General features: G+C 46.0%; 1 protein-coding gene across 3 annotated transcripts in view; it reads left to right on the top strand.

The window, feature by feature from the left end:
* CLUAP1 (clusterin associated protein 1) overlaps nt 1–13,791 on the top strand; it is a 32,852-nt gene that overhangs the window by 16,743 nt on the left and 2,318 nt on the right. For 2 of the 3 annotated variants that reach the window (XM_073899604.1, XM_073899603.1), the window contains 5 exons: nt 596–737; nt 2,590–2,662; nt 8,248–8,355; nt 11,286–11,341; nt 11,615–11,671. In XM_073899604.1, coding sequence (XP_073755705.1) covers nt 596–737; nt 2,590–2,662; nt 8,248–8,355; nt 11,286–11,341; nt 11,615–11,671 — 436 coding nt within the window. The remainder of the gene's footprint in view (nt 1–595; nt 738–2,589; nt 2,663–8,247; nt 8,356–11,285; nt 11,342–11,614; nt 11,672–13,791) is intronic. The other variant, XM_025859093.2, reaches the window with a different exon arrangement.

The following is a 13,791-nucleotide window of genomic DNA, read 5'->3' as shown; positions in this document are numbered from 1 at the left end:
GAGGGAGAAGCAGGCGCCTCACTGAGTGGGGAGCCTGACACGGGACTCGATCCCAGGACCCCGGGATCATGACCTAAGCCGAAGGCAGTCGCTTAACCAACTGAGCCACCCAGGTGCCCTGGATTATGAATAATTTTTACCTTAGTCTTCATACTTTTGGGATTATTTCAGATTTACAAAGAGCTTTTGTTTTTTTTTTTTTTAGATTTTATTTGAGAGCGAGAGAGCGTGCGCACAAGCAGGGGGAATGGCAGACAGAGGGAGAGGGAGAAGCAGGCTTCCCGCTGAGCAGGGAGCCCGACACAGGGCTCGATCCCAGGATTCTGGGATCATGACCCAAGTGGAGGGCGGACACTGAGCCTTAGGGGCACCAAGGTGCCCCTAAGAGCTTTTGATTTAAAAAAAAAAAGTATGTTCCTTTCAAGGGGAGGGAGGAGAAAAGGAAAATTAACTTTCAGCCCCTACAAGTTGAAGAACCATCTCCAGCTAAAGGCTTTCCACAGCAAACCATGATGGGACTTGGAACTCAGAGTACTAGTTCAAACTTCTGTATGTTGATTAATCTTTCACTTTTTATTTCATTCGTTTTTTTCAGGCCAGCCTTTATGGATGAATATGAGAAGATCGAGGAGGAGTTGCAAAAGCAGTATGACATTTATCTAGAGAAATTTCGGAATCTGGCTTATCTGGAACAGCAGCTCGAGGACCATCATAGGTTGGAGCAAGAGAGGTTTGAGGTAAGTACTTAGCCCACATCTCTGTACAGACCATTCCTTCTGCTGGGTTAGTTTGTACTTGTTGATGTGTCAGTTTGTAAATATCATTGTAGAAAAAAAATCTGTGAATGTTTTTTCTCCCCGATCAAGTCTGAGGATTGCTCATGTAATTCTTTTGTTTTACTGTTAGTGTAGCCTGGCCTTCAGGATTGTCAGCTCTCTGATGGGTTTGGTCAGTTAGGACTGCGGACAGGACCGACACATGACCTGTGTCATTGCACAAGACTCAGCTTAGAAGGGCCTGTGCTTGCTTCAATGCTATGCTATCATTGGCTTGAAATTCTTCATAATTTTTAAGTGCATTTTAATTTGCACTAAGTCCCAAGAGTAGGTAACTGGTCTTGGGTAAAGATCTAAAAATTTGCTTGGTCAGTTTAGTGAAAGATTTTTCAGGGGCCCTGGTTAATTGAATCATCCAAACCAGTTTATCAGAGACTGCTTTTTATTTTTTTTTTTTACGATTTTATTTATTTATTTGGCACAGAGAGAGAGAGATAGCGAGAGAGGGAACTCAAGCAGGGGAGTGGGAGAGGGAGAAGCAGGCTTCCCATGGTGCAGGGAGCCCGATGCAGGGCTCGATCCCAGGACTCTGGGATCATGACCTGAGCCGAAGGCAGACATGAGCCACCCAGGCGCCCCTACTATCACTCTTTGAATTGCCCTAATCCCTTGGGGATATTTTTGCTTAACCCAAAAATGGTCGCTTGGAATCTGTTCACGATGAAATTGGTCTACAGTCTCCCTTTCTCATACTGTCCTTGACAGCTTTTGGTATAAAGGTCATGGTAGCCTTTCTACAAACCTGGGTGTTTGAATGAGGTGAAGCTGTTCTGGGGTACAGGAGGCCTGGCTGGGGGTAACTGCTGCACTCCTGTGGATGCGTTTCTCTCGACAAGGAGCCCTTGCCACCATTGCTCTAGGGTAGGGGCAGGCCGCGGAGCAACAGGGTCCAGGACAGGCACATTTTGAGGGCAGTGGAAAGAGCCTGGAGTTCAGGACGTTTTAAAAGTTGGGTATCTAGGGAAGAACAGAAAAGGGCCAGTGAAGGTAAAGTGAGCATTTCGTGCTATCATGTGGGGCCACCACTACGTGCACAGAGTGTGCCGGAGAATGTGCCTCGGGATGTGCATTCTTCCATCCTTCAGCAGCTACTTGGCTCTTTTTCTCCTGTGCTCTCCTCTCCTCTCTATGCTTAAAGCACCTGGCCCCTAGGGCTATCTCATGCATGAAACAGTGCTCTCTTTTTAATGTTTAGAACAATAGCAAAATTTTAAAAATCAATCTCCTCTCCCATTCTCTCTTTTGATGGTGATCAGGGCCACATTTTGTAACCCAGCTGAAGCATTAGCTTTTGTCCCCCTAGGGGTTAGACTAGTATTTCTTTTTTTTCTCTTCATCCTGATCAGTCACACCGTTAAGCATCTTTGGGGCTGAAATTGTGCAGAGCTTTAGTCTTTAGGAGCAGGAGGCCTGTAGTTGATGCATTTGTTCCTGTGTTGACATCCAATGGCGGCACACGTGATCGCATGTGATGGCCTGTCACCCCGTTGTTCCATTCTCTGCAGGGCTTGGAGGGCCATCTGCACCGCTTCTGGCTGCCTTCCTTTGTCTGAGCTGCTCCTGCTGGCAGAGAGCAGGGGCCCTGGGGTCCGGCCCTGCTCCTTGCTCAGGCGGTGTTCGTTCTTTTTGTGCGGTTTAGATCTTCACTGGTTCTTCAGTACAGATGTAGCCCTACTTACCCAAATTCTAAAGAATAACAAAACAGTCCATAAAAGGGTCCTTTCTTCTGAATCTTGTATTTGCTGTCCCATAGGAAGCTGAAAACACTCTGCGCCTGATGCAGAACAAGCTGAAGGAGGAAGAGAAGCGCCTGCTCCGGAGTGGAAGTAAGGCCACGCTCACAGACGGGGCTCTTTCCTCTGGGCGGGTGGCGGTAGCCTTGAAAAATCTTTGTGTATATTTTATTTATTTTCAAAAGGCAGTTTTCTCACAAGTTTTGTATCAGGTACCATTTTAATTCACGCAAGAGCTTAAGAGGCTGGTTCAAATTACATAACAGTTAAGGCACGTTGGTTTTCTTGTCAACTAAAATACTGTTTTCCTGTTTAAATGATACTGTTAGTTTGAATTGCATATAATATGTAACTATGAAAGAAAACTGGGTCTTGGAGGTCTATAGGGTTCCTTACATTAGGGCAGACTGGTAGAAAGCAAGGGTCGTAATGCTGTGCCTGTGAATGGGTCCCCCTACCTACCTAGCCGTCATAGGTCCCCCAGTAATCCAAGATGGTTCAGTGAGGCTGTTGTCTGTAGGGAAATGGGGGTTACCTATATATAGGAGCTCGATGCTGGGGAGGACTGTTCTCTGTCGCTGGTTAGCGAGCTTCTCCTCGAACTTCACTGAGGTGTTAGGTCAGGCTCGGGAGCCGTAGCAGCGCATGGTCTTCATGCTGCATGTCTCAGGGTGCCTCCTTCTCTTGCTTATTGCTCTCTTTTTGATGATGAAATATTTTATTCTCTTGTGCTTGAGGATACTTTACCTGGAACTTCAGGCTTGCGTGTGAGCTCTCTCTCTGTCTCCTTTTGTACTTGTTCTACGCCTCTCCCTCCTAAATCTCAGGAAACTCTGGAAGGAGAATAGGGACTGCTGGAAAATCCTTTAGGGGCAAGTTTAGGGAATTCCAAGGGCCTCTCTAGCCAAAGCAGCCCCTCACCTTTATGGTTCCAGGTCAGCCAGGAGAGCCTAAAGCGGCCCTAAATGATAAGTCTGCATGGAGTTTATCCCCTCCTGAGTGGCCCGGCACAGGTAAGAGCCCTGATTGGTCGGCTGTACCCTGCTCCATTCCCGGGCCAGCATGTAAGACCTTTCTCACTGATCTTGATTTATTCTTCTGAACTCACACTTTAATTTTGTTATCCATAGGTTTGGGATCTCTTGAAGGACAAGCATTCATAGGAGCATCTCTGATATACTTTTTTTGGAAAAATAATTTCCAGTTTAAACCAACTGAATAAAGGATAGCACTTAATTAGCTTGGGGTGGGCAAAGAAGTTAAGAAAATATGAAGGACCATTCTCAGTTCTGTTCACCCTAAAGTTTTTAGGGTGTTCTGTCTTTCTTTGCTATATATGTGGGAACATTGACCAGAGAATTGGGATTGGGGGAGATAGAAAAAGGAAGACTTTCTGAAAGACTTCTCTGAACATAAAAACCTAATAGGACACAGACATGAATTAGGGGCAAGAATGAGCAAAATGCGGGAGCTGGAAGAGATCATCATATTTAGACCACTCTGCAGGCAGCTGATTAAGTGCAACAAAGCATTGTTGAATATCTCTTCTGGGAGCAAAGGATTCATTAGTGGACAAAAGACAGGGACCTTTGCTTTAACCAGTCTACTTGCCAGTGAGGAGACAAACATCAGGCAAGCAGAAGGTGAAAAATGCCCTGGTGGTGGGGGTGGGGTGGCAGCGGGGTGGGGGGGGGGGGTAAAACAGAGAGGGGGAGGGGGGGGGGGGGATGGAATTGCATTTTAAATAGGGGGTTGGGGCGGCTGGGTGGCTCAGTCGTTAAGCGGCTGCCTTTGGCTTGGCTCATGATCCCAGGGTACTGGGATCGAGCCCCGCATCGGGCTCCCTGCTCAGCGGGAAGCCTGCTTGTCCCTCTCCCACTCCCCCTGCTGTGTTCCCTCTCTCGCTGTGTCTCTCTCTGTCAAATAAATAAATTATTAAAAATAAATAAAATAAATAGGGGGTCAGCGTAGGCCTCATTAGGAGATGCTATTTAAGCAAAGCCTAAGTAAGTGGATCTGGGGAGAAAGGAGGTACCAGATGAGGAGAGTCCTGGGAGTCTGTAAGAGAGGGTGGGAACCAGAGCCCAGTGAGGCGATGAGTTTTGCTAAATGTGTGAATGCAAGACTTGAACTCAGGCAGGACAGACAAGCTGGAAGAAGGATCATGTGCTGAAGGGCTCCCATCTGATGCTCCTGTCTTTTCTGTTGAGCAGGAGGTGAAGTCACCAAATTGGCTTTGTGGGTTTAGGAGGAAGGGACTTGAAGAAGAGAGAGAAAGTCTGAGTGCTTAGAGACAGGAGAATGCCCTAGGGGCCCCAGAGATTAAAAAGGCCAAGTATTTTGTTCAGATGCTCTATAATAGAAGTAAGGGCAGCCTTCATCTTCCCACCATCCTTTTAAACCCTCACTGCTGGTGATAAATTCATAAAATGACCCAGAAATTTCTAGAAAACACTTTAGTAACCTTGCTGTGGTTTTTATGGTATAGTGAAGAGCAGATGTTCCTGCATTTACACTTACTTTACTGCATGCCTACTGCATGTCAGGCATCATGCCAGCATTCGGGACACAGTGATGGATGAAGTACTCAGGAAGCTCAGAGTCTAGAACTGTGCCACCCAGTACCTAGCCACAAGCCATGTGTGACTCTTAAGCACTTCGGGTGTGGCTGGTCCAAATTGAGGTTTGGTGTTTGTGGAAAATATACACCAGGTTTTGAAGACTTAGTATGATAGAAAAGTAAAATTACTCATTAATTAATATTTTACATTGTTTACTTATTGAAATGATATTTTGGATATATTGGGTTAAGTAAAACATTGCTAAAATTAATTTACTTGTTCCTTTTTACTTTAACGTAGTTACTTAAAGACAATTTTTTTTAAAGATTTTATTTATTTGAGAGAGAGAATGAGAGAGAGAGCGAGCGCACATGAGAGGGGGGAGGGTCAGAGGGAGAAGCAGACTCCCTGCCGAGCAGGGAGCCCGATGCGGGACTCGATCCCGGGACTCCAGGATTATGACCTGAGCCGAAGGCAGTCGCCCAACCAACTGAGCCACCCAGGTGCCCGTTAGGAGACAATTTTAAATTACATCTGCCAGCAGGCATTACATTTCTGTTGGACTGTGCTGATCTCAAAGGAGACACAAAGAAACTGTTTAAGTGGTTATGAAGTATATCTCTTTGTGGTTTTGATATGAGTTCCTCTGATAGCTAATGAAATGGAACATCTTTTCTTTACTCATTGGCCATTCATATAAATCTTCTTTGGAGAGATGTCTATTCATGTCCTTGGACATTTTCAAATTGGGTTATTTTTTTATTAGTGAATTGCAAGAGTTCTTATATATATTCTGGGTACTAGATCCTTATGTGATTTGTGATTTGCAAATATTTTCTCTCATTCTCTGGACTATCTTTTCACTTTCTTGGTGATGGCTTTTGCTGCACAGAGTTTTAATGAAGTCCCCACTATCAGTTGTCCTTTTGTTACTTGTGTTTTTAGTGTCATATCTAAGCAACCATTGCCTAATTTAAGGTCATCAGGATTTGTCCCTAGGTTTTCTTGCAGGACTTTTATAGTTACAATTTTTATTTAGATTTCTGATCCATTTTGAGTTAATTTTTGCATGTGGTGTGAGGTAGGGGTCCAACCTCATTGTTGGGCATGTACCTATCCAGTTGTTCCAGCACCATTTTTTGGAAAGACTACTCTTTCCTCTTTGAATTTTATGGGCACTCTTGTCTGCCATATTTTATTTTATTTTATTTTTTTTAAAACTTTATTTATTTGAGAGAGAGAGCGAGAGCACAGAAGCAGGGGGGAGTGGCAGGCAGAGGGAGAAGCAGGCTCCCCTGATGAGCAGGGAGCCTGATGTGGGGCTTGATACCAGGACCCCGGGATCATGACCTGAGCTGAAGGCAGACACTTAACCGACTGAGCCACCCAGGTGCCCCTGCCATACTTAATTTTAATGCATCACTGATAACTCGGTGATTTCAGGGTCAGCATACATTAATTTAGTGTGTTGGCTGGAGTTTGTCAGAAGAAATTATGTTGAGCCTGAGAAACATGTTGATACTTTAAAATTTGTAATACTTGATTTATATTGCATGAGGTAATGATATAATGTCATAATATTCCTGGATGAAATAAAAAGTGAGCAAAGTTGAATAGTAATTTCAATTTATAGTCATGAATTTGTATTAATATTTCACCATATTCTCTGTATAGGCTTTTGTAAGGTGGTAGTTTTCAGATAGGTTGTGTGGAGGCCTGGGCAGGGTGCTCTTCCTCACACTTCCCTGGCTCCGAGGTTTGCCCTTCCATGCCAGAGAGCACAGCTCTCTCACACACCTCCGTGGTGAAGAAAGCGGAGCCCAGCTAGAGGCAGCTGCCATTTCTTTACCCCCTATCACAGGGGCTAAGCGAAGCCTTTTCATAGATGCACAGTTACTATCCTTCCAAACTGCTGACTCGGTGAACAGAACAGCAACTGCAAACTCCTCCACTTCCATCCTTCCAAAACCAGTGTCTCTCCCTGGTTGTAGGGAGTCGGGCTGGTCAGTGAAAGCTTTTTCTCTCCACTGTGGAAACTCTCCTTCTATAGATTCACTGTAGGAAATGTCCAACCTGACTCCAGGAGAGTATTTAAGAAATTAATGTATAAGGCTGTTGCACTGAGAACGATCTCTGTTTATATTTGTCTATGATGAATTCTCTCCCAGAAGCAGTATCCTGAGTACCAGCTCTTGTTGCCACTCATTAGGTCGCCATCTTTCTCAGGCCCGCTGTGCTCGGCCATTCCTGGCCTGGGCTCCGTCTTGCCTGCGGGCTTGTTTGGCGCAGTCACTCATCTTTTCGGGGGGCTCCACTTCCTCATCTTTGTTATCCACAAAGAGCTCAAGTTGGGGTAACATCACCTAACACTAAACAGAGAATGGGTCCCCCCTCCAACTAACCAAGAGCTTTCAGCTACCTTGACAGCTGGCTATTAACTTTTTTTTTAAAACTTTTTATTTATTTATTCATGAGAGAGAGAGAGAGAGAGAGAGAGAGAGAGAGAGAGGCAGAGGGAGAAGCAGGCTCCCAAGGAGCAGGGAGCCTGATGTGGAACTTGATCCCAGGACCCTGGGATCATGACCTGAGCCGAAGGCAGACGCCCAACCATCTGAGCCACCCAGGCGCCCTGGCTGTTCAACTTTTAGTTTCAGCTGCCAGAAGTGTTTCTAATTGATATATTCTGATCCACTTTTGTCTTGCTTTGGAAGATTGTTTATTTATTTTTTTAAAAGATTTTATGTATTTATTTGAGAGAGAATGAGAGAGAGCACGAGAGGGAAGAGGGTCAGAGGGAGAAGCAGACTCCCTGCCGAGCAGGGAGCCCAATGCGGGACTCGATCCCGGGACTCCAGGATCATGACCTGAGCCGAAGGCAGTCGCTTAACCAACTGAGCCACCCAGGCGCCCTGAAAGATTGTTTAAAAAAACAAACCAGTATATCATTGTCTGCAGTAACTCCTAACTATCTACAGGCAAATAGTCTCATAAAATCTAATGCACTAAAAGAAAGACTGAGAAGTGTAGATGGTTTTGCACAAGAGCCTTGTGGATAGAAGCTGTTTTAGAGGTAATAATGGAGCTGCCCTTCTGTTTTGCGTACTTGTGTTCTCCCAGGTAATGATGACTCAGACATTGACATCCAGGAAGATGACGAATCTGACAGTGAATTGGAGGAGAGGCGACTGTCCAAGCTGCGGCCGGCCATGGAGGTGCTCATGCAAGGTACCGCAGCTGCTTTCGCTTGCCCTCCCCGCTGTGCCCTGTCACAGAACACTGGCCTCCTGTGTATCAGGATTCAGCTCTTAAACTGCTCAGTGGTCACCTTTGCTGCTAATACTCTTACCTGTGGTCCCAAGAATAGCTGATTCTTCTTTGTGGCCTGGGATTTCTCACAGAGGCCACGGGAATACACGGCTTCTGTCACAGAGCTGTGTTCTACCCACTTTGGGTCCACACTGCTCTCAGTGCAGTAGCATCCCCTATAATCAGAGAACTAATGCACAGAGAAAGGACTCACACAACCATCTCTGCCATTTAAAAAATCTTCTAGTTTCTACTTTTTCATTGCTAAAGACTAAAGCAAAAAAATCTGTGGAGCAAATGTGGGTGTTCCCCGAGGGTCTTCTTCATTCCTCACTTTCCACCTTTAGAAGGGCTTGGGGGTGTGCCCTTCCAAATTGCCTTTCCACACACATACCATGAAATACACAAAGATCAGCCGACACATTTTTTTTTTTTTTAAGATTTTATTCATTTGAGACAGCATGAGCAGGGGGATAGGGGCAGAGGGAGAGGGAGAAACAGACTCCCCACTGAGCAAGGAGCCTGATGCAGGGCTCGATCCCAGGACCCCGGGACCATGACCTGAGCCACAGGCAGACTCTTAACCATCTGAACCACCCATGCACCCCCTAAGACATTTTTTAACTTAAATGGGACCAGCCTCTGTGTATAGTTCTGCAACTTGCTTTTTTTAAAAAAATTATTATTAAATATATTAGAACAACTCCTCCCATGTCAGTAAATTAGAAATCTGCTTTGTTCTTTTTGACAGCTGCATAGTATTCCATAGCATGACTGTACCCATGATTTACTTGGGCATTCCCATATTAAAAGATATTTTTTAAAAAAGTATATTTAAGTTATTTTCCTCTTTTCCTTGTACATACATCTTTCTGCTTATCTGTAGTGTTCATACCATTAGATGTGGGATTCTTGGGTCAATGGTTATATAAATCCCTGTTTTGATAGGTACTACCAAATTGCTCTATATTTGCCTTTAAAACATCCTCTACCATCTGTTAATATTTGGAGCAGTTTGCATTTTTATATACATGATACATTTCAGAGGTAAATTATCTTCACTTTATATTAAGTTTTGCTGCTAACTGCTCTTTTTTTTTTTTTAAAGGTTTTAAAATTTATTTTAGAGAGGAAGTGAGCACGGGATGGGGAACAGGGAGAGGGAGAGAGAATCTGAAGCAGACCCCACACTGAGTGTGAAACCCAACGCAGGGCTCAATCCCATGACCCTGAGATCATGACCTGAGCTGAAATCAAGAGACATTCAACCAACTGAGCCACCCAGGCGCCCCTCTCCTTTTATTTTTTAACAGGTTCATGATATAAATAGAGGCTAGAGGTTCTGACTCCCATTCTATAGATGGAAACTGAGGCTCTGAAAAGGTATGGGCTTGGCTCAGGAGAACCTAATAAAGGCACTCGTGCTCCTAAATTCTGCTGACTGCTCAGCCACCAGAAGTAAAATCTAAGAACTATAAATAAGGGCTTTAGACAACATAAGGTTTGCATTTTATCTGACCAAGGGAAGTCTATAATTAGCTCTTGGTGGTCATCCCAGGCCTGTCCTGAGCGAGCTCCTCTGTGAGCTGCCCTCTCTGCTTTTGCCCCTCGTGCAGCATGGAACTGGGTCCTGGGTGCTCCTTTCTCAGCCTTTGGGTGTGAGGGGCAGCTGTCTGCCTCCTGCCAAGGAAGGACGGCTCCTGGGTGTTTGCAGAAGTCACAGCCAGGCAACGTGACTTCCAGAGGAGAGTGGAGAATCACTGAGATAGTGTGGGTGTTTTGAAAGATGAACTAACGGTGAGCCTCAAAAGTTTTCCTCTTTGGAGCTCAGACATAGATTCAAATACAAGTAACATTGGTCCGTGGAGGGACACTGCATTTCTTTTTTCAGCAGATAGTAGAGCTGTTCTATCACAAAGATAGAGCAGTATCTGGTGATTTTTTTTTTTTTATTATTTTAGTCACCATACAGTACATCATTAGTATTTGATGTAGTGTTCCATGATTCTTTGTTTGCATATAACACCCAGTGTTCCATGCAGTATGTGCCCTCCTTAATACCCATCACCGGGCTCACCCATCCCCCCATCCCCCTCCCTTCTAAAACCCTCAGTTTCTCAGAGTCCATAGTCTCTCATGGGTCGTATCTCCCTCCGATTTCCCCCCCTCATTTTCCCTTCCTTCTAATGTCCTCTGTGCTGTTCCTTATGTTCCACAAATAAGTGAAACCATATGATAATTGACTTTCTCTGCTTGACTTAGTTCACTTAGCATCATCTCCTCCAGTCCCACCCATGTTGATGCAAAAGTTGGGTATTCATCCTTTCTGATGGCTGAGTAATATTCCATTGTATATATGGACCACATCTTCTTTATGCATTTGTCTGTTGAAGGGCATCTCGGCTCTTTCCACAGTTTGGCTATTGCGGACATTGCTGCTATGAACATTGGGGTGTATGTGGCCCTTCTTTTCACTACATCTGTATCTTTGGGGTAAATAAGAGTGTGGAGGTTCCTCAAAAATTAAAAATAGAGCTACCCTGGGATTCAGTGATTTTTTTTCTTTTTTTTGGAAAACTTGTACAGGATGCATATTTTGTTTTCTGGTTTCTGAGTTGTGATTATATTTTATTACCCTTTTCCTTTTTTTCAAAGTGGAAATGTAGAAAATCCATTACTGTTTGTTGGCAGTTTTGATTATTTGGATGCAACTTAAGTAAATTTCTTAGTTGATTCTTGTTTTCCCAATTTTCTAAAGGAAACAAGTCTTGAATGCCATTCCTTGCTTTTTCTTTCTTTCTTTTTTTAACAAGGTTTTCTTAATTTTTTCATGCTTTGGTTCTCCTCAGGAAGACCCAGCAAACGCATCGTGGGCACAATGCAAGGCGGAGACTCTGATGACGACGTGAGTCCCAACTGGCTCCCTTTAGCAGCTCTGTTCTTCCCAGTCTCAGGCTGGCCTCGTAGACTAGCTGAGCCATAGACTAGCTGAGCCGACAAGCTGAGCGCGAGGGGCGGCCTCTCAGCCTGGCCTGCTGCTGGGTGTGTGCCAGAGTTCGGCCTCCCAAGGAGCTGGACTCTTCTCTGCTTGTTGATGGCTGTTTTCTTTTCAAATGAATGTGCTTGCCCCCCCCCCTTTTTTCCTTCTCACTGTTCTTTCCATTCTCACTTTCTAAAGATGGAAGCAGCACCAGCTCTCTTAGGTAAATGCAAGAATTCCAGCTCCAAGAAGCAGGTTGGTTTTCTTTTTCATCTCGTGTGTGTGTGTGTGTTAGTGTGTTAGTTAGCCGGCTTAGGACCCCCAGAGAGCCTTCCTCAGCAGTGATGCCTCTTACTGGGCAAGAGCCACTCAGTGAACGGTGCAGTTGCCTAAAGGTCCCTGGCGGGAGAGGAGGGTTGAGTGCTGAGCCAAGGTTATCAGGACCTTGAAGTATAACATGGAAAAGAAGGGAACCTGTTGAGAAGGGAACGTGGGAACCCCAGGCCAAGGCCAGCCCTCTCTTCTGTTCCATTCTGGGGAAGAAATAGGAAAAGGAGGCTCTCTTGAGACAAGAGCCTCAGAGAGGCTCAGGCTGCGGCATCAGGCTGCTGGTGCCTTGAGTGTCCTTGAGGTAATACTGACTGGGAAACTCAGTGGAATGGGGCCCTGCTGCCAGGGCTGCCCCGTCCATCACCCTGGGTCTGCTTTCTTTGTGGCAGTCCCTGGTAAGCTGTGAGGCCCCAGAGGCAAAGGGTGACTAGACCACCAGACCCCAGACCTCCTCATCAGGTCATCTGCCACATGTGTCTGGAGCATGGCACTAGTGGCTACACAGGGACACAGCCTGAGCCTGACATTCTTGTACAAAAGATCCTTTTATTTAGTGCCAACAGTGTATTTTGTGACCAAAATCCACAGAGGGAAAGGTCACTCAGGTTTGCTGGCCAAAATGCACAGAGAGGATTGAGCCTTGAAATCACAGAAGGTAGTCTTAGAGAAGCAGAGAAACACCTCAAACATTTTTAACAGTTGGGGTGGGTGGTTAGTAGCTTCTGCCCATCCATCTTACCCATTTGAGGCAGGAGTCAGAAGTCTGGCGTGGGTCCTGGGGATGCCTGGACGGCACCATCTGGTCCTTCATCTTCCGATCTGCTTGGTCATGTGCATAGCTTTCTCAGGACGAATGCCCAGGCTACAGCTGACATCTCCCCTGTGCCTCGTGCCGCTTGTTTGCTTCCAGGAGGCTGCCTGCACACATTCCGCAGCCACACAGGCTTGTCCCCGTGTGCTCACTCTTCCACTTGACAGATCATTACCGAGTGCCTGTTATGTGCAGGTGTTGTTACAGATTATGGGCAATACACCCCTGCCCTTAGGGAGCTTACATTCCAGTGGTAATCAACCGGATACATTGGGTCATAATGGCAAGAAGAAAACAAAGCAGTTCGGGGAACAGAGTGACAGGGTTGAAGGAGGAGATTGATGTCTTTTGATCAGTCAGGGCATGTCTCTCTGGTAAGGTGACACTGGGCAGAGGCCTGAATGGAAGGAGGGCTGTGGTGCAGAGTGGGGCATCCAAGGCCCAGGGAATGGGGTTCCTGCATCGGAGGACCAGAGATGGTGGCGTGACTGGGATGGAGTGGGCTGGGGGCAGGAGCACTAAGAGGCAGTTAGGGGCTGTGCAGAGCTTTGCAGGACGTGATGAGGACCCGGAATTTTCTGAGTGCAGTGGGCATGGAAATCGTGAGCCCAGTAGTGCCAAGAGCTAACTGGCATTGAGAGACCCCCATCGGGAGGCATTTGCACTAGTCCAGAGGTGCTGGCGGCTCAGCCTGAGGTAGTGGCAGCAGAGGTGTTAAGAAGTGGCCAGATTCTGGATGTTTCCAAGGTCAGAACCATGAAGTTTTGTTAATTGGACATGGGGTGTGAGAGAGAGAAATGAAGGAGGCCTTGCTTGTGTCATAATGGGCTAATAGTATACATAGAGTTTGCTTTTCCCCGAGATAGGGCAGGCCTGAGGAGGGGCTTGGAGAGCAGAGCAGGACTTTGGTTATGGACATTCTACCCATGCATTGCTTGCCAGCCATCCACATGCTGTGTTTGAGTAGCCAGTTGGAGTTCAAGTCTAGAGTGCAAGGGTCAGGTCTGGGCTGGAGTTGAATTTGGGAGCCCTCATAATTAGGTGGTCTTCAAGCCACAAGGATACATGTGGTGGTGTGGGGGAGAGAGTAAAAAGAGAAGAGGACGCCCAAGGCTCTAAACTGAGCCAGCTGCAGAGTCAGGGAGATGGAGGGCGTGGGGGTATGAGAGACAGGGAAGATGTGGAGTGAGGTGGGGCGAGTGCCCACAGAGAAGGGTGCCCTGCAGCAGAGTGG

This window comes from Callorhinus ursinus, unplaced genomic scaffold (assembly GCF_003265705.2).
Source record: "Callorhinus ursinus isolate GAN/ISIS: 27379988/994484 unplaced genomic scaffold, GSC_fseal_2.0 scaffold13, whole genome shotgun sequence".
NCBI classification, from domain to species: domain Eukaryota; kingdom Metazoa; phylum Chordata; class Mammalia; order Carnivora; family Otariidae; genus Callorhinus; species Callorhinus ursinus.
This window is presented reverse-complemented; position numbering and strand designations above follow the sequence as displayed.